This window comes from Oncorhynchus nerka, linkage group LG16 (assembly GCF_034236695.1).
Source record: "Oncorhynchus nerka isolate Pitt River linkage group LG16, Oner_Uvic_2.0, whole genome shotgun sequence".
In the NCBI taxonomy this organism is placed as follows: domain Eukaryota; kingdom Metazoa; phylum Chordata; class Actinopteri; order Salmoniformes; family Salmonidae; genus Oncorhynchus; species Oncorhynchus nerka.
The window spans coordinates 18,681,524-18,707,346 of NC_088411.1; the positions used below are offsets into that span (position 1 = coordinate 18,681,524).

General features: G+C 43.8%; 1 protein-coding gene and 1 long non-coding RNA gene across 6 annotated transcripts in view; one reads left to right on the forward strand and one right to left on the reverse strand.

Moving 5' to 3' along the window:
* The window catches only part of wu:fj29h11 (uncharacterized), a 56,154-nt gene that overhangs the window by 21,185 nt on the left and 9,146 nt on the right, over positions 1-25,823 (reverse strand). For 2 of the 5 annotated variants that reach the window (XM_029684943.2, XM_029684942.2), the window contains exons 6-25: positions 19,623-20,194; positions 19,223-19,406; positions 18,571-19,070; positions 18,210-18,338; positions 16,267-16,464; positions 16,039-16,179; positions 15,630-15,890; positions 10,083-10,263; positions 9,754-9,920; positions 9,278-9,439; positions 8,948-9,123; positions 8,511-8,695; positions 8,063-8,287; positions 6,197-6,306; positions 5,785-6,018; positions 5,478-5,592; positions 2,216-2,423; positions 1,982-2,129; positions 1,603-1,780; positions 1,315-1,492 (exon numbers count right to left, since the gene is read on the reverse strand). In XM_029684943.2, coding sequence (XP_029540803.1) covers positions 1,315-1,492; positions 1,603-1,780; positions 1,982-2,129; positions 2,216-2,423; positions 5,478-5,592; positions 5,785-6,018; positions 6,197-6,306; positions 8,063-8,287; positions 8,511-8,695; positions 8,948-9,123; positions 9,278-9,439; positions 9,754-9,920; positions 10,083-10,263; positions 15,630-15,890; positions 16,039-16,179; positions 16,267-16,464; positions 18,210-18,338; positions 18,571-19,070; positions 19,223-19,406; positions 19,623-20,194 — 4,252 coding nt within the window. Of the gene's footprint in view, positions 1-1,314; positions 1,493-1,602; positions 1,781-1,981; positions 2,130-2,215; positions 2,424-5,477; positions 5,593-5,784; positions 6,019-6,196; positions 6,307-8,062; positions 8,288-8,510; positions 8,696-8,947; positions 9,124-9,277; positions 9,440-9,753; positions 9,921-10,082; positions 10,264-15,629; positions 15,891-16,038; positions 16,180-16,266; positions 16,465-18,209; positions 18,339-18,570; positions 19,071-19,222; positions 19,407-19,622; positions 20,195-21,520; positions 21,630-25,823 lie in introns of those variants that run through there. The other 3 variants (XM_029684947.2, XM_029684946.2, XM_029684945.2) reach the window with 3 other exon arrangements.
* LOC115144156 (uncharacterized) lies at positions 22,281-25,367 on the forward strand. Its single transcript, XR_003865784.2, has 2 exons — positions 22,281-22,693; positions 22,856-25,367. It is a non-coding gene; the product is annotated as an uncharacterized LOC115144156 (long non-coding RNA).

The window sequence follows — 25,823 nt, forward strand, 5'->3', positions numbered from 1 at the left end:
GCATGATGGGTGAGAATATTATCACTTGTGAATGATGCCCATCGCATGCCTTTTTTCCTTGACCTTTTCAAATCATAGTCACATGCAACATGTTGCCTAGCCCAAAGGCCTATATGTTTTGATAAGGTTTGTTTCACAACTAAAGTGGCCAAATAACTCCAAAACATAGCCTATAGGCCTATGATCCATAGCCTACAGAGCCTAGCGAGCCACGCAATTGCGCAATGACTGGCCACTATTTAAAAAAGGATCCCAGCTTTCTCGTGGTGCTATATTTATTGGTCAATTCTTAAAATGAAGCTATTCAAGTGCAGGCTGCAGATGACTTTTTGTGAGCCATTCTAAATAAAAAACGATTTCACACATATTAGTAGGTTTTATGTAAAGACCAGATTAAATTGAGAATATTTGATGGGGTGAGAATATTATCAAGCGCTTGTCAAATTGGGAATGCGACTGATGAAGTGTGTGCAGCCTGCGCAAGAAACAGAGCAGAAGTCATAACTTTCATGAGACTTTTATCAAATCATCAGTCGCATCAAGCAGCTTTAGAATGTATTTTAAAAAATCACAACACAGCCTAACGTTTGAGTCACAAATAAAGTTGCATAAATTACTCTCAATTAAGCACAAAATAGCCACATGTGCACTGACATTCTTGCGCTGGAGTCTACCCACACACTCGCTGGAGTCTACCCACACACTCGCTGGAGTCTACCCACACTTGCACACACTGCACTGACACGCCGACACACAAACAACATACGCGGAGCACACACGCATGTTGACGCCGCACACACACACGCTTTCACATACTCTGCTGCTAGTTTATTCTCTATCCTGATTGCCTAGTCACTTTTACCCCTACCTACATGTACGTATTACCTCAACTACCTCGTACCACAGCACATTGACTCAGTGCCGGTGCTTCATGTAGAAAGCCTCGTTACTGTTATTTTATTGTGTGCAGGGAACAATAAAAGCCCACTCTAAAATGTGCACATTTTCCTAACTTTGACTCTGCATTGGAAGCAACTCGTAAATAAGAATTTCACAGTAAGGTCTACACCTGTTGTATTAAGCGCACATGACAAATCAAATTAGACTTTACTACTAGACACACCTGGTGTAGGTATGTGTTGTCACTCAGGTGTGTGTGTTTTACCTGGTTTTAGATGATGTCATTAGACTCACCTGGTGCGTGTGTGTTGTTGGCCAGGTGTGTGTGTAGTCAGTTTGTTGTACGTGAGCGATGCCACCACTAACCTGGTGTGCGTGTCGTCAGCCAGGTGTGTGAGAGATACCACCACTAACCTGGTATGTGTGTGGTTGGCCAGGTGTGTGTTGAGAGGTCTCTCGTCGTCGACCCAGTGTGGCAGGATGTATCCCATGGGGCCACTGGTCTTGTCGAAGCACAGATGGAATCCGTTAGAGTGGATCTCAGGACAGTCAGTCACCTTGAACACTGATTTAAAACCTATTCCCTTCTGACCTAAGGAAGGAGAAAGACGTGGAGAAACCGTTGAGAAAATACTTTTGGTGCACCTCAGATCTGGTCTTAGATTGGTTAAAAATAGGGTTTCAAACTCTTTTAGCTGTTACCTATGTATCCGTATTTGTGTTTGCCCTTGGTGCTGCGGCCCACGTCACAGATGGCCCGGATGTTTTTCTCCTGGAAGCCTGTCTCGTTGTTTAGGACAGTCACACAGTCTTTCTCCACAACAAAGGCCAGCGCAGGGACAGGGCCCCCCTCTGTCGGGTAACTGTTATCATCAGCATTCTGTGAATAGCACAATGAAGAAAGCACATTCTAAGTGCATTGCATACAGTAGATCTCAAAACACCTGGATGAGCTCAGGCAGAGAGAGAGAGAGAGAGAGAGAGCGAGAGGGATAAAGGGATAAACAAGAGAGGAGAGGGGGAGAGAGACCGAGAGAGAAACGAAAGCGAGAGAGGGAGACAGAGGAGAGTGTCAAGTCACCTGTATGAGTTCCAGTACAAAGTGTGTGTCTTTGCTGTAGAGTTCAGTGGACAGCCGGTCCAGACTGCGCCCCAGCCTCTCCTGGTGAACAGTCATCAACCTCTGACCCTCCTCATTTAGCTCTACTCCAATGCCAAACTCACTCTTCCTGTAACAGACAGCATTGTGAAACCAGGTTAGTGTTTCTATTCATGCAATGTATCATTTCATGCATTAGGCAGTATAAAGACAAACCTGATGTCATCAATTATGTCCTTGTGGCAATCCACTCTGCTCTCTGATTGGCTATCAGCGTTGTCTGCTTTCTCAGGCTCAGCCAATGACTTCCCTTCCTTCCAGCCTTCCTCTCCGTCTCTCTCGGTGTGTGTGTCTCCGAGTGTCTCAGAGGTCAGCTCATATAACTCATCATCATCTTCATCACAGCCCTCTGAAGGACGAAGATCTGTTAGAAATCTGACTGTATTTTGACTACTAGGGATATGACAAATGTAACATGTATCTTAACGTTTAAACCAGGGGCTGGAACCAAAATATATTTTTTTCGTTTTGTTCTGAATAGAACCACTATTTTTTTTGTTTCGTTCAACAGTTCCGACCAGCAAAATAAAGTTCTGCACCAGTTTGAACCCCAAAAAAGTACCGGTTTGTATCGTTTCTTTCTGTTCCTTTTTCAACCTGTGAAATCAACAGATTTTTTTTTTAAACATTTAGCTTATTAATACCCCCCTAGAGTGGATGTCAACTCCCCAGTGGAAATCTAATTAGAAATCCACTGCATCCAACAATGTCGCACTTCCGCATCTGCGATGAAAGGTGACAGAGCTAGAGCGGTATTTGTCAGACCATGAGACATCTCGAAAATCACAAAATCTTGTCTTCTCACAAAATCGCCTGTAGCATCTGAACGGTTTGGCCTAGAAACTATACTGAACAAAAAGGAACGCAACATACATACATTTAAAAGATTTTACTGAGTTACAGTTCATATAAGGAAATCAGTCCATTTAAATAAATTCATTAGGCCCTAATCTCACTTTGACATTATGGGGTATTGTAAGTAGATTGATGAGCAAAATGTTTTATTTAATCAATTTTAGAATAAGGCTGTAACGTAACAAAATGTGGAAAAAGTCAAGGGGTCTGAATACTTTCTGAATGCACTGTATGAGCAAGAACTGTTGAAAGCACATGACCTACCAAGTGTCAGCAAAAGAAGAAAAACCACAAGCCGACTGAGGAAGCTCATACAGAATTTAGTGAAAAGGCATTAGTGACATACGCAATTGCCATTTAATGGAGTTCCACACTTTATACAGATTTATCAAGCCACTTGGATCGAAGCAGCGCTGCCGGCGAAAAAGTGTCGTCCGGGTTAGAGGGTTTGGCCGGGGGGGGGGCTTTACTTGGCTCATCGCGCTCTATGAGCCAAGTAAAGCCCCCCCCAACTGCTTGTGGTGGGCCGGGCGCCTGCAGGCTGACCTCGGTCGTCAGGTGAACGGTGTTTCCCCGACACATTGGTGCGGTTGGCTTCTGGGTTAAGCGGGCGGGTGTTAAGAAGCGTGGTTTGGCGGGTCATGTTTCGGAGGACGCATGACTCGACCTTCGCCTCCCGAGCCAGTTGAGGAGTTGCAGCGATGAGACAAGATCGAAATTGGGGAGAAAAAGGGGGTAAAAAAAAGTCAGCATCTTATGTGACCACCATCTGCCTCATGCAGGGCGACATGTCCTTCGCATAGTTGATCAGGCTGTTGATTGTGGCCTGTGGAATGTTGTCCCACTCCTCTTCAATGGCTATGCAATGTTGCTGGAAATTGGCGGGAACTGTAACACGCTGTCGTACACGTCGATTAATTAAGGCCGATTTCATGTTTTCATAACGATCGGTAATCAGCCTTTTTGGATGCCGATTATGGCCGATTACATTACACTCCACGAGGAGACTGCGTGGCAGGCTGACCACCTGTTACGCGAGTGCAAACAAGGAGCCAAGGTAAGTTGCTAACTAGCATTAAACTTACCTTATAAAAAAACAATCAATCTTCCCATAATCACTAGTTAACTACACATGGTTGATGATTTTACTAGTTTAATTAGCTTGTCCAGCGTTGCAAATAATCAATGTTAATTTACCATCGAATCACAGCCTACTTCACCAAACCGGTGCCGATACAACGAGCGCATTCGCGAAAAAAGCACCGTCGTTGCACCAATGTACCTAACCATAAACATCAATGCCTTTCTTAAAATCAATACACAAGTATATATTTTTTAATGTGCATATTTAGTTAAAAGAAATTCATGTAAGCAGGCCATATTAACTAGGGAAATTGTGTCACTTCTCTTGCGTTCTGTGCAAGCAGAGTCAGGGTATATGCAGCAGTTTGGGCCGCCTGGCTTGTTGCGAACTGTGTGAAGACCATTTCTTCCTAACAAAGACCGTAATTAATTTGCCAGAATTTGCCATAATTATGACATAACATGTAACAGCAATATTTAGACTTGGATGCCACCCGTTTGATAAAATACGGAACGGTTCCGTATTTCACTGATAGAATAAACGTTTTGTTTTCCGAAATGAGAGTTTGCAGATTTGACCATATTAATGACCTAAGGCTCGGATTTCTGTGTGTTTATTATATTCTAGTTAAGTCTATGATTTGATATTTGGTAGGCAGCAGCAGGCTCGTAAGCATTCATTCAAACAGCACTTTCCTGCATTTGCCAGCAGCTCCCCGCAATGCTTGAAGCACAGCGCTGTTTATGACTTCAAGCCTATCAACTCCCGAGATTAGGCCGGCAATACTATAGTGCCTATAAGAATGTCCAATAGTCAAATGTATATGAAATACAAATGATATAGAGAGAAATAGTCCTATAATTCCGATAATAACTACAACCTAAAACTTCTTAACTGGGAATATTGAAGACTCATGTTAAAAGGAACCACCAGCTTTCATATGTTCTCATGTTCTGAGCAAGGAACTTAAATGTTAGCTTTTTTACATGGCACATATTGCACTTTTACTTTCTTCTCCAACACTTTGTTTTTGCATTATTTAAACCAATTTGAACATGTTTCATTATTTATTTCAGGCTAAATTGATTTTATTGATGTATTATATTAAGTTAAAATAAGTGTTCATTCAGTATTGTTGTAATTGTGATTATTACAAATACATTTATTTATTTTTAAAATTGTCCGATTAATCGGTATCGGCTTTTTTTTTTGGGGCCCTCCAATAATCGGCATCGGTGTTGAAAAATCATAATCGGTCGACCTCTAATATCCATGGCAAAAAAAACGGGAAAGATGCATATCTCTTCCTACTAACGTTACAGCATTGTTGAATTAGGTATTTGTAAATAAAAAACTCCCTTTATGATTATGATCGGAGCCTGTTTGGAGTAGTTTTGTGATAATTGCACTGCAATTTTTTTTTTTGTAAATAATAATAATAATAATAATAATTTCGGTTAGGGATTTTCTAAAAATCACCTGCGTGCTGTGGCTGAGTGGGGTGGGAGGAGTCAGAGCTGTAGTCCTCTGGGAACTCCTCATCCTCACTGAGAGTCTGAGAGAGACTTCTGCTCACAGAATCCACAGGAGCAGGCTGGAGAAAGGATAAGAAAGAGCGAAGGGGGAAGATTTTTTACAAAGCAAAAAAGTGGAGCTTTACACTGTATAAAAACAAAACAGCAACAGATAAAAAACAATGGACAATATTCAATTCATGAAATAAATGTACATTTTAAATATAAACTAAATTGACCCCATCACTTATGGTAATCTCCCCTGTTCTGACCTTGGTCTGGTTGGCTGGTGGTGTTTGGGCCTGGTTCTGGCTCTGGTTTAGGTCCTGGTTCTGTGGTGGGCTGAGCTTGGTGTGGTAGTCCTTGACCCAGTCTGTGATGCCAAGCACGATGCCCAGCTGGTGCAGACAGTTGAGGTGGCGCAGGTTGGACCGGGCTGTAGACAGCAGCACCGCTTTAGACTTGGCCTGGCCACCCAGCACCCGAGAGAAGGGCTCCAGAAACACCTGAAAGGAGGGGGATGGAGAGAGGTTATACAGGTCCAAATTGATTACAGAATTTCTTTCCACTCATGGCTGGTTTTGAATATGAACTGTAGGGCTCCCTTTTGGGCCCTGGTCAAAAGTAATACAGTACAAAAGGAATAGGGTGCCATTTCAGACAACCTGTGACTTGAACGCTGACCTGTTGCAGCAGGGCCCGGCAGGTTCTGGTGGGGATGCGGATCAGACAGTCCAGGAGGAAGAGAGCCACAGAGCTGAAACACGACCCGTCCTCCTCAGCCCGTGACAGATCTGAAGAAACATCTTATAAATTATTTATATATATAAAATATTCTTATTGGACTTCTGTTCACAACCACCCCACCACCCTCACACAGACTTTACAGAGATCCTAGGGCACAATACAACTTTTGTCCGATTGCGATTTATCCCCAAAATCTGTTTTCTCCGTTTCCTTTTTCAAGGTTTACGTTTTTTCAAAATGTTTTCAGGTTTTGCTCTCAATTTTAGGGCTAGACATTCGGGGCTGCCGCTGGCCCGGCAACATCTGCTGAGCACACCGGGCCAGTTAATCAAGCTTTCATATGGCCGTATATTTGTATTTAATCCTTTACGTTTGACACTCAAACTTGTTATCAACCTGCATCCGGTTTCCAAGCGGAGTCAAGAATGTCAAAGCCTTCCCTCTCTGTCTCGAGTGAGCCCCGCTTCAGTACGTTCTAGATACTCACGCCAGAGTCGTCATCAATTCAGAGTTGAACACAGGCACGCGCATTCCAAAATCACAGGATAAAAGTCCCCACCTGCTTTTCAGTCTTTTTTAAAATATCAGACATCCTACACGGCAACGTCTTTATTAGCAAAAAAAGGTTTACGTAGGCCTACCTACATGTAGCTACCTGATCACCGACAACGATGAGACAGCCTATAGGGAGGAGGTGAGACCTGGCTGTGTGCTGCCAGGACAACATTTACATTACATTTAAGTCATTTAGCAGACGCTCTTATCCAGAGCGACTTACAAATTGACAACACCCTCTCACTCAACGTGATCAAGACTAAGGAGATGATCGTGGACTACAGGAAAAGGAGGGCTGAGCACTTCCCCATTCTCATCAACACGGCTGTAGTGGAGCAGGTTGAGAGCTTCAAGTTCCTTGGTGTCCACATCACCAACAAACTATCATGGTCCAAACACACCAAGTCGTGAAGAGGGAACGACAACACCTATTCCCCCTCAGGAGACTGAATAGATTTGGCATGGGTCCCCAGATCCTCAAGAAGTTCTACAGCTGCACCATCGAGAGCATTTACAAGACCTTAACTAACAATGCTGGTTGCACCACCGCCTGGTATGGCAACTGCTCAGCCTTCGGTCGCAAGGAGCTACTGAGGGTAGTGCGTACCAAGCTTCCTGCCAACCAGGACCTCTGTACCATAGAGTCACTTTACCCCTACCTACATGCACATATTACCTCGACTAACCTGTACCCCCGCACTTTGACTCGGTACCGGTACCCCCTGTATATAGCCTTATTGTTATTTTATTGTTGCTCAAATCTTTTACTTTAGTTTATTTAGTAAATATTTTTCTTAACTATATTTTCTTAAAACTGCATTGTTGGTTAAGGTCTTGTAAGTAAGCATTTCACGGAAAGGTCTACACCTGTTGTAATCAGCACGTGACAAATACAATTCTTGGCCAAAGCCAGTAATTTCCTCATTCGGCCAGTAGTTTCACCTGGTACTGGTCCGGTGTGCCACTGGCAAATTTACTTGAATGTCAAGCCCTGGAAATCACATTTTTTTCTTAGAAAAACAACATAAGTAGATGTTCTAAGTCCACAACCATGCTTAAACCACATCAGGAGACCACTGGAGGTATGGGAAAAATCTAAGAAACATTTATTTTTGGGTGTAGTTACCCTCTAATTTAATGCAAGCGCACACCAGGAAGATACCTTTTAGGTGAGAAATGTTTCTGTAGCACTCAAACACTGGATTGATGCAAATAATCATGATATCAAGTTTCCCATCGCCTTCTTACCTTCCTTCGCTACCGCCGCCGCAAGAGAGCTCTCCATGTGATTGGCCAGGAGGGCAGTGGGGGCGTTGGCAGTCCCATCAGCCACCACCATGGAGACCAGGTGTCCTGCCGTGCCCACGGGGTCAAGGGTCATGGCTGCCTGGGAGAAGAGCTTGTCCCCTGTAGAGGTGGTGACCCGCAGGAGAACACCTGGGGACACCTCCAACGCTGACAGGTCTGTGCTCGCTGCCCCACAACAGATGGACATGTCATGTATATTTATTATGATCAATTTTGTACCGATGTTCAATTTAGAATTTAAAAAAAGAAATGTCTGTATATAAGCCCACCAACATGATCAAACATTATTGGCCATCAACAGATACATTACTAACAGTAACACTACAACCCCAGTCTAAGACTGTAGGGGCTAGGGGGTCAATTTGCAATTGCTATGTATGGTTCCTACCAGCGTTCCTATCAATGAAGTCCTTAAGGGGTCCGTGGCGGGGCCTGAAGACCAGCTCCCACTGGCTCCACTGACCCAGCTCATCCAGTAGAGGGCAGGAGAGGAGACAGGACAAGGCCTGGGTCTGAGATACCTCCCCTAGGATACCCACCGTCTGCTGGGCCTCACCTACACTACTGCTACTGCTGGGGGGGAGAAGGGGTAGAGTAATAGAGCATGGAAGGAGTGAGAGAAAGAGTGAACAGGGGTTTAAGATAAGTGAAAAGGAGATTGACATTTGATTTGATCAGTCCAATTAAAGGCCGACTTTACACCCAATCTGCCTCCAACATTCCACTGTACTGTACTGTAGGAGATAGTCCCAAATGGTACCCTATTCCCTACATAGTGCAGGGATAGTGCACTATATAGGGAATAGAGTGCCATTTGCATCTTACCTGGTGTCTCTGGGGAGCAGGGCTGCCTCATAGAGCACATGGCTGAGCCCTCCTCCCAGACTGAGCTCTCTCTGGCGCTGCACCAGTCCCACCAAGGTCCTAAGAGGTCCCAGCCCCAGGTCTCGACTGTCCCTCACCCCATAGTGGGCTCTCAGACACCACTCGACGTGGGACAGCTGGGAGAAAGACACCCAAAGAGATAGAGAGATCAATAAACATGATCAGTACAGACATTTAGAAGTTTTTTTATTTATGTACTTTTTTTAATCATAGCAATCAATAGGAGTGCGTGTGTGTGTGTGTGTGAGCGTGACCACGCATCTCACTCACCCCGTCTGGTTCGTTGGCTGATGTCGTGCCACACTGTTTGATAAACTCAAACACGTCTTGTCTGTTGGGTCTGAAGCCACATCCCTGGCCCTGCCAGTCCTGACCACCACCACCACTAGTGCTGCCCACAACCACAGCGCTGCCTACTGTCTCCTGCAGGACCTTCACACAGACAAGAGGAGAGGATGGATTCATCAATACAGAATGAGAAGTATCAGGCTGTATCTGAAATCACACCCTATTCCCTATTTAGTGCATCACTATTTAGTGTACTACTTTTGACCAGAGCACAGGCAAAAGGAGTGCACTATATAGAGAATATGGTGCTATTTGGGACACGCAACTGCAGTCTAGAACGGTTCCTCTCCTCGCATCTGTTTCCTCATGACCACTGAAGGAAGAGGGGTGACGGGAGAGGAGAAGAACAGGAGAGTGATTGAACAGACAAAGATTAGAAGAGAAGTAGTTTATGTTACCTGAGCATGTTTGACCAGGAACTCCAGAAAGGAGCCCTGCTCCAGAGACGTGAACTCTGTGACCTGGAAATGCTTGGCTAACTTCCTCTCCAGAGATGCCACATGGGCCAGGGTGAATGGAGAGCTGTGATTGGACAGGCTCTCCTTCAGGACCTGCTTGACTGCGGCTGAGACACACACATGTAAACACAAAGGTCATTGTTGTACATTCACGGTCATATGATATGATAGGATTCTTTAACAATTTCGAGATCCAGATTCCCAACCTACACTTAATCTTATCATTGATACGAAGTGAGACACTGATAATGAGTGATGTTAGCAGCTACCTTCGCTGGGTGGTGTGGCCTGTGTTTTCTCCTCAGCTCTCCTCTCCTGAGTGTGTCTGGCTGGCTTCTCTTTGGGCACCAGGTCCTGAGGGGCAGCCAGCGACCCCCCACAGATAGCCAGCTGGAACAAGGCCCTGGCCAGACGGTCAGCTGACACACGCAGCATGAAGTCCTGCACTGACTGGACAGGAAATGACAGCACACTCCGTCAGTCACATTACGGCATTAGAGAAAACCATAACCTCTGAGACACAAGACATTATCCTAAATAGGACGGTGTGGGCAGATTTGTTTGTCAAATAAAATGTGGGCCAGAAAAAAAAGGGCAGTTATTTCTAAATATATAGGTCCACTATAATTCATAACTACTTTCAGGATTTAGACGTTCAAGTGTAGTCCAAAGTTGTCTTTTTATCCATATGAATCATTTCCACAAGACAACAAACATAAAACAGGACTGTTGCCTAGATAGTGCCAGAGGAACGCAGCCTACAAGTGTCTGGTTCCACTGTCAGAACTCCAGACAGTGGAACATATTCAACCCAGCATCAGGCTGAAACAGCTATAGCTGAAGCAGGCTAGCCAGCCAGCGTTTTGTTCACTAACAACTTTTTCCTATGGCTTTGTTAAGGATTAGCCAATTAGCAAGTATTACTTACGGTGACATTTCCTTAATAAGCAGAGAAGAGACAGTTGCTCACACACTCATTTGACTGTGATCCACCTCTCTCTTACTCCCCCCCCCTCTTGCTCATGGACCGAAGCAGGGGCTTAGTGGAATTGTCACCCAGTCTCAAATAAAAACCAGAGCATGATGTGACATGTCATGGGGATAACCAGCTAAATCCCAAAGTTTTACACAAAGTCCCCTAGCAGAGAAAGAGGGATCAGAGCAGCCTTCTGAGGGGTAACAGAGTTAATGAGGTTTCTGGAAGACTTAGGTCAGAGGGAGGAGGGATTCTAGGGTCAGAGTTTGACCTTTATAACTGTTGGAGCCAGTTCCTATATTTCTTTGGTTATGCAAATATTTGTTTATTAGGTCATATTGCGCCATTTAGATTAACTTAAAACCAGTTGCAAGATTTGAGACACATGTCTTACCTTGATCTTTTTAGTTTAAATGGAATATTGGATCCTTTGTTTACCTTGTACTTATCATTTTGGATTCTACAAATACACTTTTAAAGTTTTATTCATCAAACCATTGGATTCTTGACTTTCTATGGGATTTTGAATGTGCGTCTGAAATTGTGCAACTGGTTTTGCCACGGCTAATCGAAAGCCACTACATTGAAGTTTTTTTTTTTTAAAGCAAGAGGAGTTAAGAAACACTGCATTTTCTGTGACAGTGATCATGCATTGGATTTCTGCCAGAAGTTGAAACGCAGGCAATTTCTCTGTGCTTTGGATGTCTCACAGGGGGCAAACAGTGCATTTGAAAAGTATTAAGACCCCTTGACATTTTCCACATTTTCTTACATTACAGCCTTACTCTAAAATTGCCAGTCTTACTTTAAACTCTAAATTCTCAATCTACACACACAATTCCCCATAATGACAAAGCAAAAACTGTTTGTTTTTTATGTTTGCAAATATCACATTTACATAAGTATTTAGACCCTTTACTCAGTACTTTGCTGAAGCAACTTTGGCAGCGATTACAGCCTTGAGTCTACACGCTTGGCACACCTGTATTTGGGGAGTTTCTCCCATTCTTCTCTGCAGATCCTCTCAACCTCTGTCAGGTTGGATGGGGAATGTTGCTGCACAGCTATTTTCAGGTCTGTCCAGGGATGTTCGATCGGGTTCAAGTCCAGGCTCTGGCTGGGCCACTCAAAGACATTCAAAAACTACTCCCGCGATGTCTTGTATGTGCGCTTAGGGTCGTGGTTCTGTTGGAAGGTGAACCGTCACCCCAGTCTGTGGTCCTGAGCTCTCTGGAGCAGGTTTTCATCAAGGATCTCGCTGTACTTTTCTCTGTTCATCTTTCCCTCAATCCGGACTAGCTTTCCCTCAGTCCCTGCCGCTGAAACACATTTTGGTACACTTCCACAGATCTGTGCCTCGACACAATCCTGTCTTGGAGCTCTATGGACAACTCCTTCGACCACATGGCTTGGTTTTTGCTCTGACATGCACTGTCAACTGTGGGACATAGACATGTGTGTGACATTCCAAATCATGCCCAATCATTTGAATTTACCAAAGGTGGACTCCAATCAAGTTGTAGAAACATTTCAAGGATGATTAATGGAAACAGGATGCACCTCAGCTCAATTTCGAGTCTCATAGCAAAGGGTCTGAATACTTAAAACTATCTGTTTTTTTTTATTTTGAATACATTTACCTGTTTTCACTTTGTCATTATGGAGTATTGTAAGTAGATTGATGAGCAAAATGTTTTATTTAATACATTTTAGATTAAGGCTGTAACGTAACAAAATGTTGAAAAAGTCAAGGGGTCTGAATACTTTCTGAATGCACTGTATGAGCAAGAACTGTTGAAAGCACATGACCTACCAAGTGTCAGCAAAAGAAGAAAAACTACAAGCCGACTGAGGAAGCTCCTACAGAAGTTAGTGAAAAGGCATTAGTGACATACGCAATTGCCATTTAAAACTTCTTATGGATCAAATCCCGTTAGCGGGATCGATTTGACAACATCTGGTGAAATGGCTGAGCGCCAAATTCAAATTAAATTATTCGAAATATTGAACTTTCATACAATCACAAGTGCAATACACCAAAATAAAGCTTAACTTCTTGTTAATCCAGCCACCGTGTCAGATTTCAAAAAGGCTTTATGGCAAAAGCAAACCATGATATTATCTGAGGACAGCACCCCATCAAACAAACACATGACAATCATATTTCAACCTGCCAGGCGTGACACAAAACTCAGAAATAACTATATAATTCATGTCTTACTTTTGAAGATCTTACTCTGTTGGCACTCCAATATGTTTGATTAATTCCATTGTTAAACCCCCAAAATGTTAATTTATTTGGCGCGTTTGATTCAGAAAAATACAGGTTCCAACTCGTCCAACATGACTACAAATTATCTAATAAATTTCCTGTAATCTTGGTCCAAACATTTCAAACAACTTTCCTAATCCAACTTTAGGTATTTTAAAACGTAAATAATCAATCCAATTTAAGACGGGATAAACTGTGTTCAGTATCAGATAAAATCAATGTGGAGCGAGCTTCAGGTCGCTCGCCCAAAACAGAAGAGTCCACTTGGCTCTACACTCCGAAAGGAAAGGGCTACTTCTTCATTACTCAAAAGAAAAACATCAACCAATTTCTAAAGACTGTTGACATCTAGTGGAAGCCATAGGAACTGCAAGCATATTTCTATTAAAACGGGCTTGCCATAGAAATATAATAGAAAACAGATTGATCTAAAAAAAAAAAAATCCCTGGATGGATTGTGCTCGGAGTTGCGCCTGCTAAATCAGTTCTGTTATACTCACAGACATTATTCAAACCGTTTTAGAAACTTTTGTGTGTTTTCTATCCAAATCTACTAATAATATGCATATCCTAGCTTCTGGGCCTGAGTAGAAGGCAGTTTACTTTGGGAATGCTTTTCATCCGGATGTGAAAATACTGCCCCCTATCCCAGAGAGGTTTTAATGGAGTTTTACACTTTATATAGATTTATCAAGCCGCTTGGATCGAAGCAGCACTGCAGACGAAAAAGACCATGAGTTGCCTCCCATGTGGCGGTCTAAGGCACTGCAACGCAGTGTTGCGGCGTCACTACAGCCTGGGGTTCGATCCCAGGATGTCATTACCGGCCGTGACTGGGAGTCCCATAGGGTGGTGCACAATTTTGCCCAGTGTCATCCGGGTTAGAGGAGGGTTTGGCCGGGGGGGGGGGGGGGGGGGCTTTACTTGGCTCATTGCGCTCTAGCGACTCCATGTGTTGGGCAGGGCGCCTGTAGGCTGACTTTGGTCGTCAGTTGAACGGTGTTTCCTCCGACACGTTGGTGCAGCTGGCTTCTGGGTTAAGCAGGCGGGTGTTAAGAAGCGCGTTTTGGCAGGTCATGTTTCAGAGGATGCACGACTCGACCTTTGCCTCTCCCGGGCCCGTTGGTGAGTTGCAGCGATGAGACAATATAATTTTTTTAGGACAGTGAGTACAATACAGGTATAATGTGTAAGCTAAGCCGGTCTTTTGTGATTGTTGGTTTGGAAATGTTTGACACGTCTGTTTTGGAAACAAACAAACAAATGTCGTAAGCTCTTCAACTTAGAATGGGTTCATTAGGCATTATTGGAAATTCACTGTTGATATTTAAGTTGTCCAAGTTGATTGGCGCTCGAAGCTCAGAACGTTAATTAAGAAAAAGAATGCTATTCAAGCATTGATGGATGGTGGCGAAAATTATGAAAATGTTGCCTGAAGAGGAGAGTCTGATCATGCCGATTGGTATGAACCAAAACTATTGCTTTTCAAGAAATTTCTAGATCAAGTGAAAGGTGATTCCCACCTACAAAGTGTCATTGGTCCAGATGACATTATCTCTGTTGGATCAGAAAGTGCATCCAAGTCTAAAAATGACTCAGAATCGCGACGGGCCATTGATCCACACGACAGTATCTGCTGTATCAAAAAAAAGTCACGTGCATCCAGAACAAGGTCACGTGCATCCAGAACAAGGTCACGTGCATCCACAACAAGGTCACGTGCATCCACAACAAGGTCACGTGCATCCACAACAAGGTCACGTGCATCCACAACAAGGTCACGTGCATCCACAACAAGGTCACGTGCATCCACAACAAGGTCACGTGCATCCACAACAAGGTCACGTGCATCCAGAACAAGGTCACATGCATCCAGAACAAGGTCACATGCATCCAGTGCTAGAATGAAAGCGAGGGCTGAGCACGCTGCTTTGAAAGCTAAAGCTGCAGTTTTGGAAAATAAACATGGAAGAAACCCAACTAAAGCCAAAAAAGGGAATTCTTTGAAAAGGAATTGGCTGCATCAGCTGCCAAAATGCAAGTTTAAGAGGAATGTGAAAAATTCTCTGTTGCTCAAGCAATGAAAAGACCAGTGGATGACAGTAAAAGAGACTGGAACAAAGCTGAACACAAAGCCTATGAGGCATTTCAGAGACTGTATGCACAAAACTCCTCCAACATCACAAGAAATAAGTGGCAAAAGAAACTGGACCGAATTTGACCACAACGCTTCTGAGGCATTCACGCAAATGATGGCACAAAACCCTGCACCAACATCACAGGGTTTACCTACTCCTACTTGGTGCACCAAGCCATGGTGCACCAAGGCTGCATTCTGCACGAAACATCATACAAGCACAGCAGCCACAGCAAACGTTAGTTAAAAGTGAGTGGTTAAAATAGTGAACCCCAGAGCCATGGTAATCTACAGGGTTTGCATGCTTTGCTTCCCGCCCATCTCTAACCCACCCGATTAAACCAATGACCCAACCAAAGACCATCCAACCAACCATCCATAAGTTTTGTATTGCTGTCTTATGTTAATAATTTAATTAAGCAACCAATCACCTTGGTCATCTTGGGGTTGAAGACCCCGGATGCGTTGGTGAAGACCTCGAGCACGGCATCGGCTGCAGTCATGGTAACGTATTTCTTCCTCAGCTCGGCACTACCGACAGAGGAGAAGAGGACGGGACCCTGTGCTCCCTCCATCACGACCCTCTTCATCTTCCTCATCCTCTCCCCCACCTCCTCCTCCAACTCCCTCTGGATGGCCTCCCGGGCACGCTCCATACACACATGCTCTGAGCTCACTGCCTTCTGTAAGGTCTGGGGGAGGAGACATGAATGAGATATAATAATAACAATAACAATTATGTCATGTACGTTACTTCAAACAAGAGATTCATACAGATTCATAACCTCTGACCATATTCCAACACTTGGAACTGATACCTCCGCGAAGCTCAAAACTTACGGCTATGGGCAGGCCCACGCTGTGTATACGAATGCCCAGTTCATAGGGAGAGTCACAGCTATACTGGTCAGACAGGTGCTTCATAAACTCAGCCAGGTCCACCTTGGGCTTATTCTGTTTCCTCCTGAACACACGCAGACTCTGGAAGCAGGAGACAGGAAAACGATATTTCAATATATATATATATATATATGTCCACAGTATCTATGTGTTCAATGTCTCTCTCACCCTCAGTATGTCCACAGTCTCTATCTGGTGAATGTCCTCGTCCTTGGTGTTGCTGTCTATCTTGAACATGCGATGGATGAGAGGCAGTTTACACAGTGGCCCGAGGTTCAGCTCCTCATAACGCTTCTTGTTCTTCAGACCAGCCAGGTTCTGACCCAACTCATACAGGGTACACATCGCAGTCACAGCCTCTGCAGACTGAGAGATATGGATACACGCCAGTTAATGATCAGATTATTCAGTTTAAAAACTCTATTGATGGACGTGCGTATGTGTGCAAACTGAACATGTTGATTTGACAGTGCGTTGCAGGTGCTTCTGGCATATATATGTGCGTGTACAGTCGTGGCCAAAAGTTTTGAGAATGACACAAATATTAATTTTCAAAGTCTGCTGCCTCAGTTTGTATGATGGCAATTTGCATATACTCCAGAATGTTATGAAGAGTGATCAGATGAATTGCAAAGTCCCTTTTTGCCATGCAAATGATCTGAATCCCCCAAAAACATTTCCACTGCATTTCAGCCCTGCCACAAAAGGACCAGCTGACATCATGTCAGTGATTCTCTCGTTAACACAGATGTGAGTGTTGATGAGGACAAGGTTGGAGATCACTCTGTCATACTGATTGAGTTCAAATAACAGACTGGAAGCATCAAAAGGAGGGTGGTGCATGGAATCATTGTTCTTCCTCTGTCAACCATGGCTACCTGCAAGGAAACATGTGCCGTCATCATTGCTTCTCCACAAAAAGTGCTTCACAGGCAAGGATATTGCTGCCAGTAAGATTGCACCTAAATCAACCATTTATCGGATCATCAAGAACTTCAAGGAGAGCGGTTCAATTGTTGTGAAGGAGGCTTCAGGGCGCCCGAGAAAGTCCAGCAAGCGCCAGGACCGTCTCCTAAAGTTGATTCAGCTGCGGGATCGGGGCACCACCAGTACAGATCTTGCTCAGGAATGGCAGCAGGCAGGTGTGAGTGCATCTACATGAAGACTTTTGGAGGATGGCCTAGTGTCAAGAAGGGCAGCAAAGAAGCCACTTCTCTCCAGAAAAACATCAAGGACAGACTGATATTCTGCAAAAGGTACAGGGATTGGACTGCTGAGGACTGGGGTAAAGTCATTTTCTCTGATGAATCCCCTTTCCGATTGTTTGGGGAATCCGGAAAAAAGCTTGTCCGGAGAAGACAAGGTGAGCGATACCATCAGTCCTGTGTCATGTCAAAAGTAAAGCATCCTGAGACCATTCATGTGTGGGGTTGCTTCTCAGCCAAGGGAATGGGCTCACTCACAATTTTGCCTAAGAACACAGCCATGAATAAAGAATGGTACCAACACATCCTCTGAGAGCAACTTCTCTCAACCAACCACAAACAGTTTGGTGATGAACAATGCCTTTTCCAGCATGATGAAGCACGTTGCCATAAGGCAAAAGTGATAACTAAGTGGTTTGGGGAACAAAACATCAATATTTTAGGTCCATGGCCAGAAAACTCCCCAGACCTTAATCCTATTGAGAACTTGTGGTCAATCCTCAAGAGGCGGGTGGACAAACAAAACCCCACAAATTCTGACAAACTCCAAGCATTGATTATGCAAGAATGGGCTGCCATCAGTCAGGATGTGGCCCAGAAGTTAATTGACAGCATGCCAGTGCGGATTGCAGAGGTCTTGAAAAAAAAGGGTTTACACAAAAGGGTTTACAAAAGGGTTTACGCAATTACACTGCAAATATTGACTCTTTGCATCAACTTCATGTAATTGTCAATAAAAGCCTTTGACACTTATGAAACGCTTGTAATTATACTTCAGTATTCCATAGTAACATCTGACAAAAAATATCTAAAGACACTGAAGCAGCAAACTTTGTGGAAATTAATATTTGTGTCATTCTCAAAACATTTTGCCACAACTGTATGTGTGTGTATGAGTATCCTGACCTCTATGAACATGTTGATCTCTCGAAGGTTGCGTTGCAGGTCCTTCAGAGCTGGTATCTGCCAGCGGAGGTCTATCCTGCCTGCCTCCAGAGTGCGGACCTGCATCAGCATGCACACCCTGGAGATCACCTGGGCACAGGACAGAACAGGGAGGAAGAGGTTAAAACCATCCCAGGAACACAACAAAAGTCAAGCTGGAAAATGGCCCTCTGGGACCTAGGTTGAGAAGCTGAGAAAGAGGCTGGAGTGACAGCAGAAGATCCCAAAGTGTCCACCAGATGGTGCCACTTGAAATTAAGTTGTACTGTTTTGTGGGTATTATAATTACAGGTAAATAAGGGGAGCTTAGAAAGATTGTCACCTTCTCTCTGGTGACAAGTTCTCCCTCGGCTGCGATGTCTCGTATGACGTCCTCCACCAGACTATTCACCGCCTCAGGATCCAGAGCCTTCTTCCTCTTCCTCCTCATCCCATCCTCTTCCTCCTCCTCTTCAGCCTGTGCCTCCACAGCTCGCACGTTAGCCCCATGCACTTCCCTGAGCTGGGCATTGTAGGCCTCTCTGAAGACAGGGGAGTTTCCTTCCCTCTGTCCCACAGCTAGCTGCCTCCGCTCTTGGGCTTTGGTCAGCCTCAGCTCCGCTTTCAGTGCTGGGAAGTCGGAGTCCGATGCGGAGGTACCAGGCTGGGGGATTTGGGGAGTGATGAGGGGCTGGGAGAGTAACGGGGACGAGGATGGAACTGGTGATGTTGTTTGTAGCAGGGGGGACCTTGTTTTAAAGCGCACCTGGTCCTGCACGTATCCGTTGTTCAGGGGTGTGGAAGGAGCAGATTGTCCCTCACGCTCTGTCTTCTTTGAAGTGGCTGTGTGTGTGTGAAAGTGGGTGAGTGAGAGTTCATGGGTCAAACCAGAGTTAACAGGTCATTTCAACACATACAGTTAATGTTAAACCAGCCAGCATGGCAGCTGTTCAGTTACAACTTCTTAACATTATGAGTTATGATGGTCTCTCTACCTGCTGATTTCTCTGCTCCTGTCTTTCCCGGGACTACAAGTGCGCAGGCTGCTGCAGGTTGTTTCTCATGGTTGTCATACAGAGACTTGTACTGCTGGAGAGGAAGTTGCTTCCCAAAGCGCAGCAAATAGCCGTTCTGTAGTTGGGCGATAGTTGTGGCGGCAGGGGGGTACACCTTTATCACCTACAGCACATCCAATCAAACTTTATTTAAACGTGCACTCAAAACAATACACCAACCACTTTACAATACAAAAATCAACATTCATAGGAACTAAAAGACTTAAGAACAGTATATTTTTAACCCTTATTTATACCAGGCAATTCTAATAAGAATATTCCCTTTCCAGCAACGGTCTAGAAAGATTCTATAATAAAACAGATTTGAAAAAGAACATACTTCTTTAACTCTGTCTAGTAGCTCTTCCCGAGTCACCTCTTCATTCTCTTTCACTGTGCTGGAGAAAGAAAGGAGAGGGGAGGAGCGGGGGACAGCAGAGGGGGGAATAGAAGGACAGGTAGCCCCAAGGGAGGATCCAGAGCTTGGGGGAGGCCCATAGCGAGAGCCTGGGGCCGGTTGTAGGGGATCAGACCCAGAACCAAAGCTGATCGGGGTAGTAGACTGAGGATGGGTTTTCAGTGGTACAGCTCTGGGGGAGAGGGTCCTCGATGGTGGATCCTTCCCAGACCGAGGCCTGCGGGATATGTCAACCTGGTCTCCCCCTGCCTGTGCTGGAGCTGCGGCGACTCCTCTATGGCTCCTGTGGAAGACCAGGTCCTTGTCCACATAGAGCTCCCCTTCCAGAGAGGCCACCAGGCTAGATGTGGAGCTGAAGCCCAGGGAGGACAGGGTGAGGTTGCAGTGGTACTTCTGGCTGTAGGCCACCGTCAGCTTCTTCAGGGGGATCCCCTCTGGGTGCTGCTCCACCAGGGACAGGATGTTCCTCTGGGCCTTCTCAGTCTCCGACATCGCTAACGCACACACACAAACAAACACACGCACATAAACGTGCACACACACAAACAAACACACGCACATAAACGTGTACACACACACACACATAGGATAAAGGAAGTTAGGTCATTTTCGATGCAAACACAAGGAACATTTGAGATAATGCTTGTATGAGTCAGTCTGGGTGGAGTCTGCAGTGTAATAGCAGGTAATAACATGGGTAAAAGAGTGAAGCAATCTCATGACTCAAAGACATTTTCAAACTGTTATCTACACACACAGTACCTGAGTTTAAAGGTCCAAACAAGAACCCAGAATATCCCATTCAATAGGTACGTCAACTAGCTGGACAAAAAGCAGTCCAGCTTTAAACTTACTCCTAGTTATTAATAATCAGCCAAAACGTTTTAACTTGTAAAACATTTACAAACGTGATAAGCATAGAGAGGTAGGGAAACATCGGCATTTTGGCACTTTATCTACTACCACAATGTCAGATGAACTCATACCATTTGTTTGTCTCAGTGAGCAGTTTAAAGGAAGTTGCTAGCTAGCGTTTTCGTAATAACTAGAAGTCTATGTATATACAGGGCCTAAAATTAACACCCGCCACCTGCCAAACATGGGTAGATTTGGCATTGGCGGGTAAGAATGTCTAATTCACCTGTCAGGTTGGCGTGTGGTAACATGCCGGGCTCTATAGTGTAAGCATTTAATAAAAATAGTTAAGTATGGGAACAAGTGCGAGTTGTGATCTATAACTAAATAAATGCTGCAGTATCTATTTTCATATTTGCAAATGCACAAAGAAATCTGAATCCTAACATTATAGCTATCCCACCTCGCACAGCAACACTGCCTGTCTGGCGGGGAAGGGGTCAGCACTACTAGTGCTGAAAGATTTGTTTTTAGAAACAATGGGCAGAGGCATAAAAGTTGGTCTAATTTACTCGAAAGTCTACTAAAGTGAGACTTTGTCCTCGTGTTTCTTGGCTATTAAAATGGTTTTGTTCAAAAGCTAGGTTGCTTTTCAATGTTTGAGTTTGCTCCCACTGCTAGCCTATACTAGTGACATTCTCACAGGCATATGTGATGACTGAGTGGCCTGGTTACCATGGTAACCTTAAAGCTAAACATTTTTGTCTCTGATATTTTTGTTAAAATACTCAGATCACAGAATATTAAATTAAACCGTACAAGTTAGCATTGGATCACAAAACTACCTCTAACTCCCTTCATACTGGACACACAGACAAAAGTTCATCTGACTCTGGGGAAGTATCCCTTTAACAACAGCTATCCTCATTGACAAGTCAAACCTATAAAGGAAAATGTCACCTTACCAAATGGTTGTTTTGATTGTCGATAGGTAGATATAATATACTTCAGTCTGAACTTTGTTGTGCTTGAATCAAAATGGTTCCCTGCACCTTTCTCTCATCCTTTAAACCTCCCTCTCCCCATCTGACAATCCACCAATCATAGCAGCTCACAGGAGAAAGGAAACAGAAAGTAAACAGTGATCAGCTGAGAACAGAGTCATTAGTGTCTGACTCTCCTATTCCAGGAAGGAGAAACAGAAACCAGCCACCAGACTGTAGTGTAGCAACCCTCTGTGGGTGGTAAAATCATCTGGACTAGTTCCAAATGTGATTTTCAATACCTTGTTTTGCCTCTTTTTCAGTGTCTTTTTAAATTGTCAGGGACCATGTTGGCATACATAACTTGAGTGTTGCACCAGATTTGCTATCAAGCCGATTAATATTCAGTCCCTAGGCAGATGTTAAACTGTAGCAAAAGGAGACAATACAGTAAAACACGTTGCACCAGTATCTTATCTGTGTAGTAATAACATTAATGATGTATATTGGCTAATGTTGGATTGGGATTAGAGATGACGGTGACTAAGCAATAAGAGGAAAACAGAACAGAAATACAGGAGTGAGGGATGATGTGAGTGAAGAGAGAGAGTGGGAGGAGGGGGGGAGGGATTGATCCAATCCCTTGAGTTTCGGTTTCCTGGTCTGCTACAGCGGACAACATCTGAGCTGTTACCAGGGAAGTCATGTGACCATGCTTGCAGAAACCAAGCAGCTCCCACTATAAAGCAGCTCCCACTATAAATGTGTAGGGTTCATACGGTTAAAAAGATTCAACAGCACTGAGCAAATTGCAGGTCTGCTGAGAGCAAACTTGAACATTGTGAAAATTCTGTGCAACTTCCAGCATGCGTTTCCTGTGCACACTGAGGCTGTACCCGCTTTAAGTTACAGTTTCAGACAGTGGTCAAGTAGGCTACTGTGGATGATGATAATGTAGACCTACCAGAGTGGCCTACCATCAAAAACAATGGAGAAAATGCATCCCATAACATGGAAATAGCTGTTCTATCATTCAGCCTCCTCCAGTAGCAGCTGGTGCACCAACAACAAAAAAAGTGTCAAGGGAAGCCAGCTTGGATTTGGCGTCACTCCTATCAAATCCCATTAGGAGCATACGTCATTGATAGAAAAAAAGTAAATTAAAATTGTCCCTTTCTTAAATTAGCCATGGATGGAGATAGGAATTTGAATTTGTGGTTTTACTTCATTCTAATTTGACATACAGTAAATCATTTGTCTGGATTTCCTGAATCAGAAATGTCCTAAACTGTTGTTCTGGTCTATCCTCTCTCGAAGGTTATGGCAAAGGTGACCACAGATGGTGTCTAGATCCATGGAAGGGATCATTTGATCAACAGTGTGAACGTCAATCCCCCCTAACCGGCTGAAGCACGGCGACAAAGGCGTTAAGTTTGGTCCTGCACCCCTTCTACCATGAGACCTGAGTCCGAGCCAGCAGCCTTTACACAGCATCCAGTTGAAACTCTCAACTGCCTTTTCTCTCATGCCTTTTCTCTAAGGAGTGCGACATGAGTCCACGTGGAGTGAGCATGGAGAGAGATTCTGATGTACCGGTAGGAAAATGGACAAGACATAATGGACAATGGCGGTGAGAGACATTATCAAGGGCCATCCACTTTGAACATGTGCCATTGGAAGGACGAACTGAAATACTATCTGAAGAAGAACATGAAGACAGTGCCGAGAGGGAATGGGGGGGGGTCAACCATGCCTGTCAGGGCTGGGCGATATGGCCATAATCTCATATCCCGATGTAGGTCATTTCATATCCCAATAATGATACATATCACGATATCGCACATTTATATAAAATTACCACATGTAAAGACCTGTTTCTTATTACATTTTTTAATATATTCAACAAATTAAAAAGGTACTTACTCATATTGATTATTTCTCCTTTTATTTAGAACCTTTGTACAAATTTTCAGTTAAGCATGTAACAAAATAACATGGGGGGGTGGGCTTGCCTGTTTTGCATGTTATTTTGGCATTTATACATGTCACATCACAATTTGCAATTGGTACCTTGGGTCAAGTGTTAGCACCAACTCACGAAACCCCTATTTCTCGACCGTGTAAATTGGAGCCATGTTTTTGCAGATGTAAGTTGTAATGGCAGCTGTTATCGCCCTCCATCTTTGCCATATGGTGTGCCGCGGGCAAAAGCCTCTTGCAACGTCCGAGCCGGGGGTTTGTTTTGAGCACTCGACTGTACTTTTTTGGGTCTCATCCATAGACTCTCTCCATACTGTTTCACATGATTCTTGCGTAGGTGGTAAAAGAGGTTAGTGGTGTTTGAGCCTGTTGTTGGGACCGGTCTGCGGCATATTTTGCAGAGGACGGTTTTCTGGTCCATGTCAGATTTTTCATACCCAAACCACGTCTATGCTACCGAAGTAGCCCCTCTTTTAGGTACGAGCTCTGTGTCTCCGAGCTCTGTGTCACATTTACTCTCCTCCATGTTTGTTTGTGTTGCAAATTTCTTTCCGCACAAAGCACGTCCAATTGACAAAAAAACATTGCCGTAAAGAGTGTGATTTGCGAAACAAGTAAATAAACGATAGAGCAAAATATGAAACAAGACGTTGTTCTATCGTCAAACGATATATATCGTCATACCGCCCAGCCCTAGTGCCCGTAATTGTTCATTTGTGGGGATCAGGTTGATTGTGGAGGTCTGCACACTGCAGAATTTATAGTAATTTAGACTAAGAATACATTGAGATACCGATCTGTTGTCATTAACATGCCACTCATGACAGTTTAAGACAGGGATAAACGGGGGCTGTAATGAGAAAGGTTAATATTGGTAATAAGTAGTACAAACCAAACAGTTGAGGTCTGAAGTTTACATACACTTACGATGGAGTAATTAAAACTTGTTTTTCAACCACTCCACAAATTTCTTGTTCACAAACTATAGTTTGGGCAAGTCGGTAAGTCATTTTTCCCAACAATTGTTTACAGACAGACTATTTCACTTAGAATTCACTGTATCACAATTCCAGTGGGTCAGAAGTTTACATACACTAAGTTGAAGCCACTGCTCCAAAACAGCCATAAAAAAAGCCAGACTACGGTTTGCAACTGCACATGGGGACAAAGATCATACTTTTTGGAGAAATGTCCTCTGGTCTGATGAAACAAAAATAGAACTGTTTGGCCATAATGACCATTGTTATGTTTGGAGGAAAAAGGGGGAGGCTTGCAAGCCGAAGAACATCATTCCAACCGTGAAGCACAGGGGTGGCAGCATCATGTTGTGGAGGTGCTTTGCTGTAGGAGGGACTGGTGCACTTCACAAAATAGATGGCATCATGAGGAGGAAAATGATGTGGCTATATTGAAGCATCATCTCAAGACATCAGTCAGGAAGTTAAAGCTTGGTCGCAAATGGGTCTTCCAAATGGCAATGACCCCAAGCATACTTCCAAAGTTGCGGCAAAATGGCTTAAGGATAACAAAGTCAAGGTATTGGAGTGGCCATCACAAAGCCCTGACCTCAATCCTATAGAGAATTTGTGGGCAGAACTGAAAAAGCGTGTGAGAGCAAGAAGGCCTACAAGCCTGACTCAGTTACACCAGCTCTGTCGGGAGGAATGGGCCAAAATTCACCCAACTTATTGTGGGAAGCTTGTGGAAGGCTACCCGTAACATTTGACCCAAGTTAAACAATTTAAAGGCAATGCTACCAAATACTAATTGAGTGTATGCAAACTTCTGACCGACTGGGAATGAGATAAAAGAAGTAAAAGCTGAAATAAAATCATTCTCTCAACTATTATTCTGACATGTCACATTCTTAAAATAAAGTGGTGATCTTAACTGACCTAAAACAGGGAATTTTAACTAGGATTAAATGTCAGGAATTGTGAAAAACTGAGTTTAAATGTATTTGGCTAAGGTGTATGTAAACTTCCGACATCTGTATATATATAGTCCCCTGTTTGCAAATGTAGATTCTAACTGTTTTGGTGTGTGCTAAGTTGAGGGTCTTGAATTTGCGTGATAGACAATGTGGAGCACTGAAGACTGTAATTCTAAATTTGGTTGTAAAACATTGATGGTAGAGGTTTTGTTTTAGCATGTTATCAGAATTCAAATATTAAAGTGCATCAATGCATATGGCTTTCTGATGTTTCAGTACGTTTATAAGTGGACTAGCAGTCGTGACTAACGTGTTACGGGTTAGATAGAATGATTTAAGCGCAAATGTATTTGTAGCCGAAGACGAAGTACA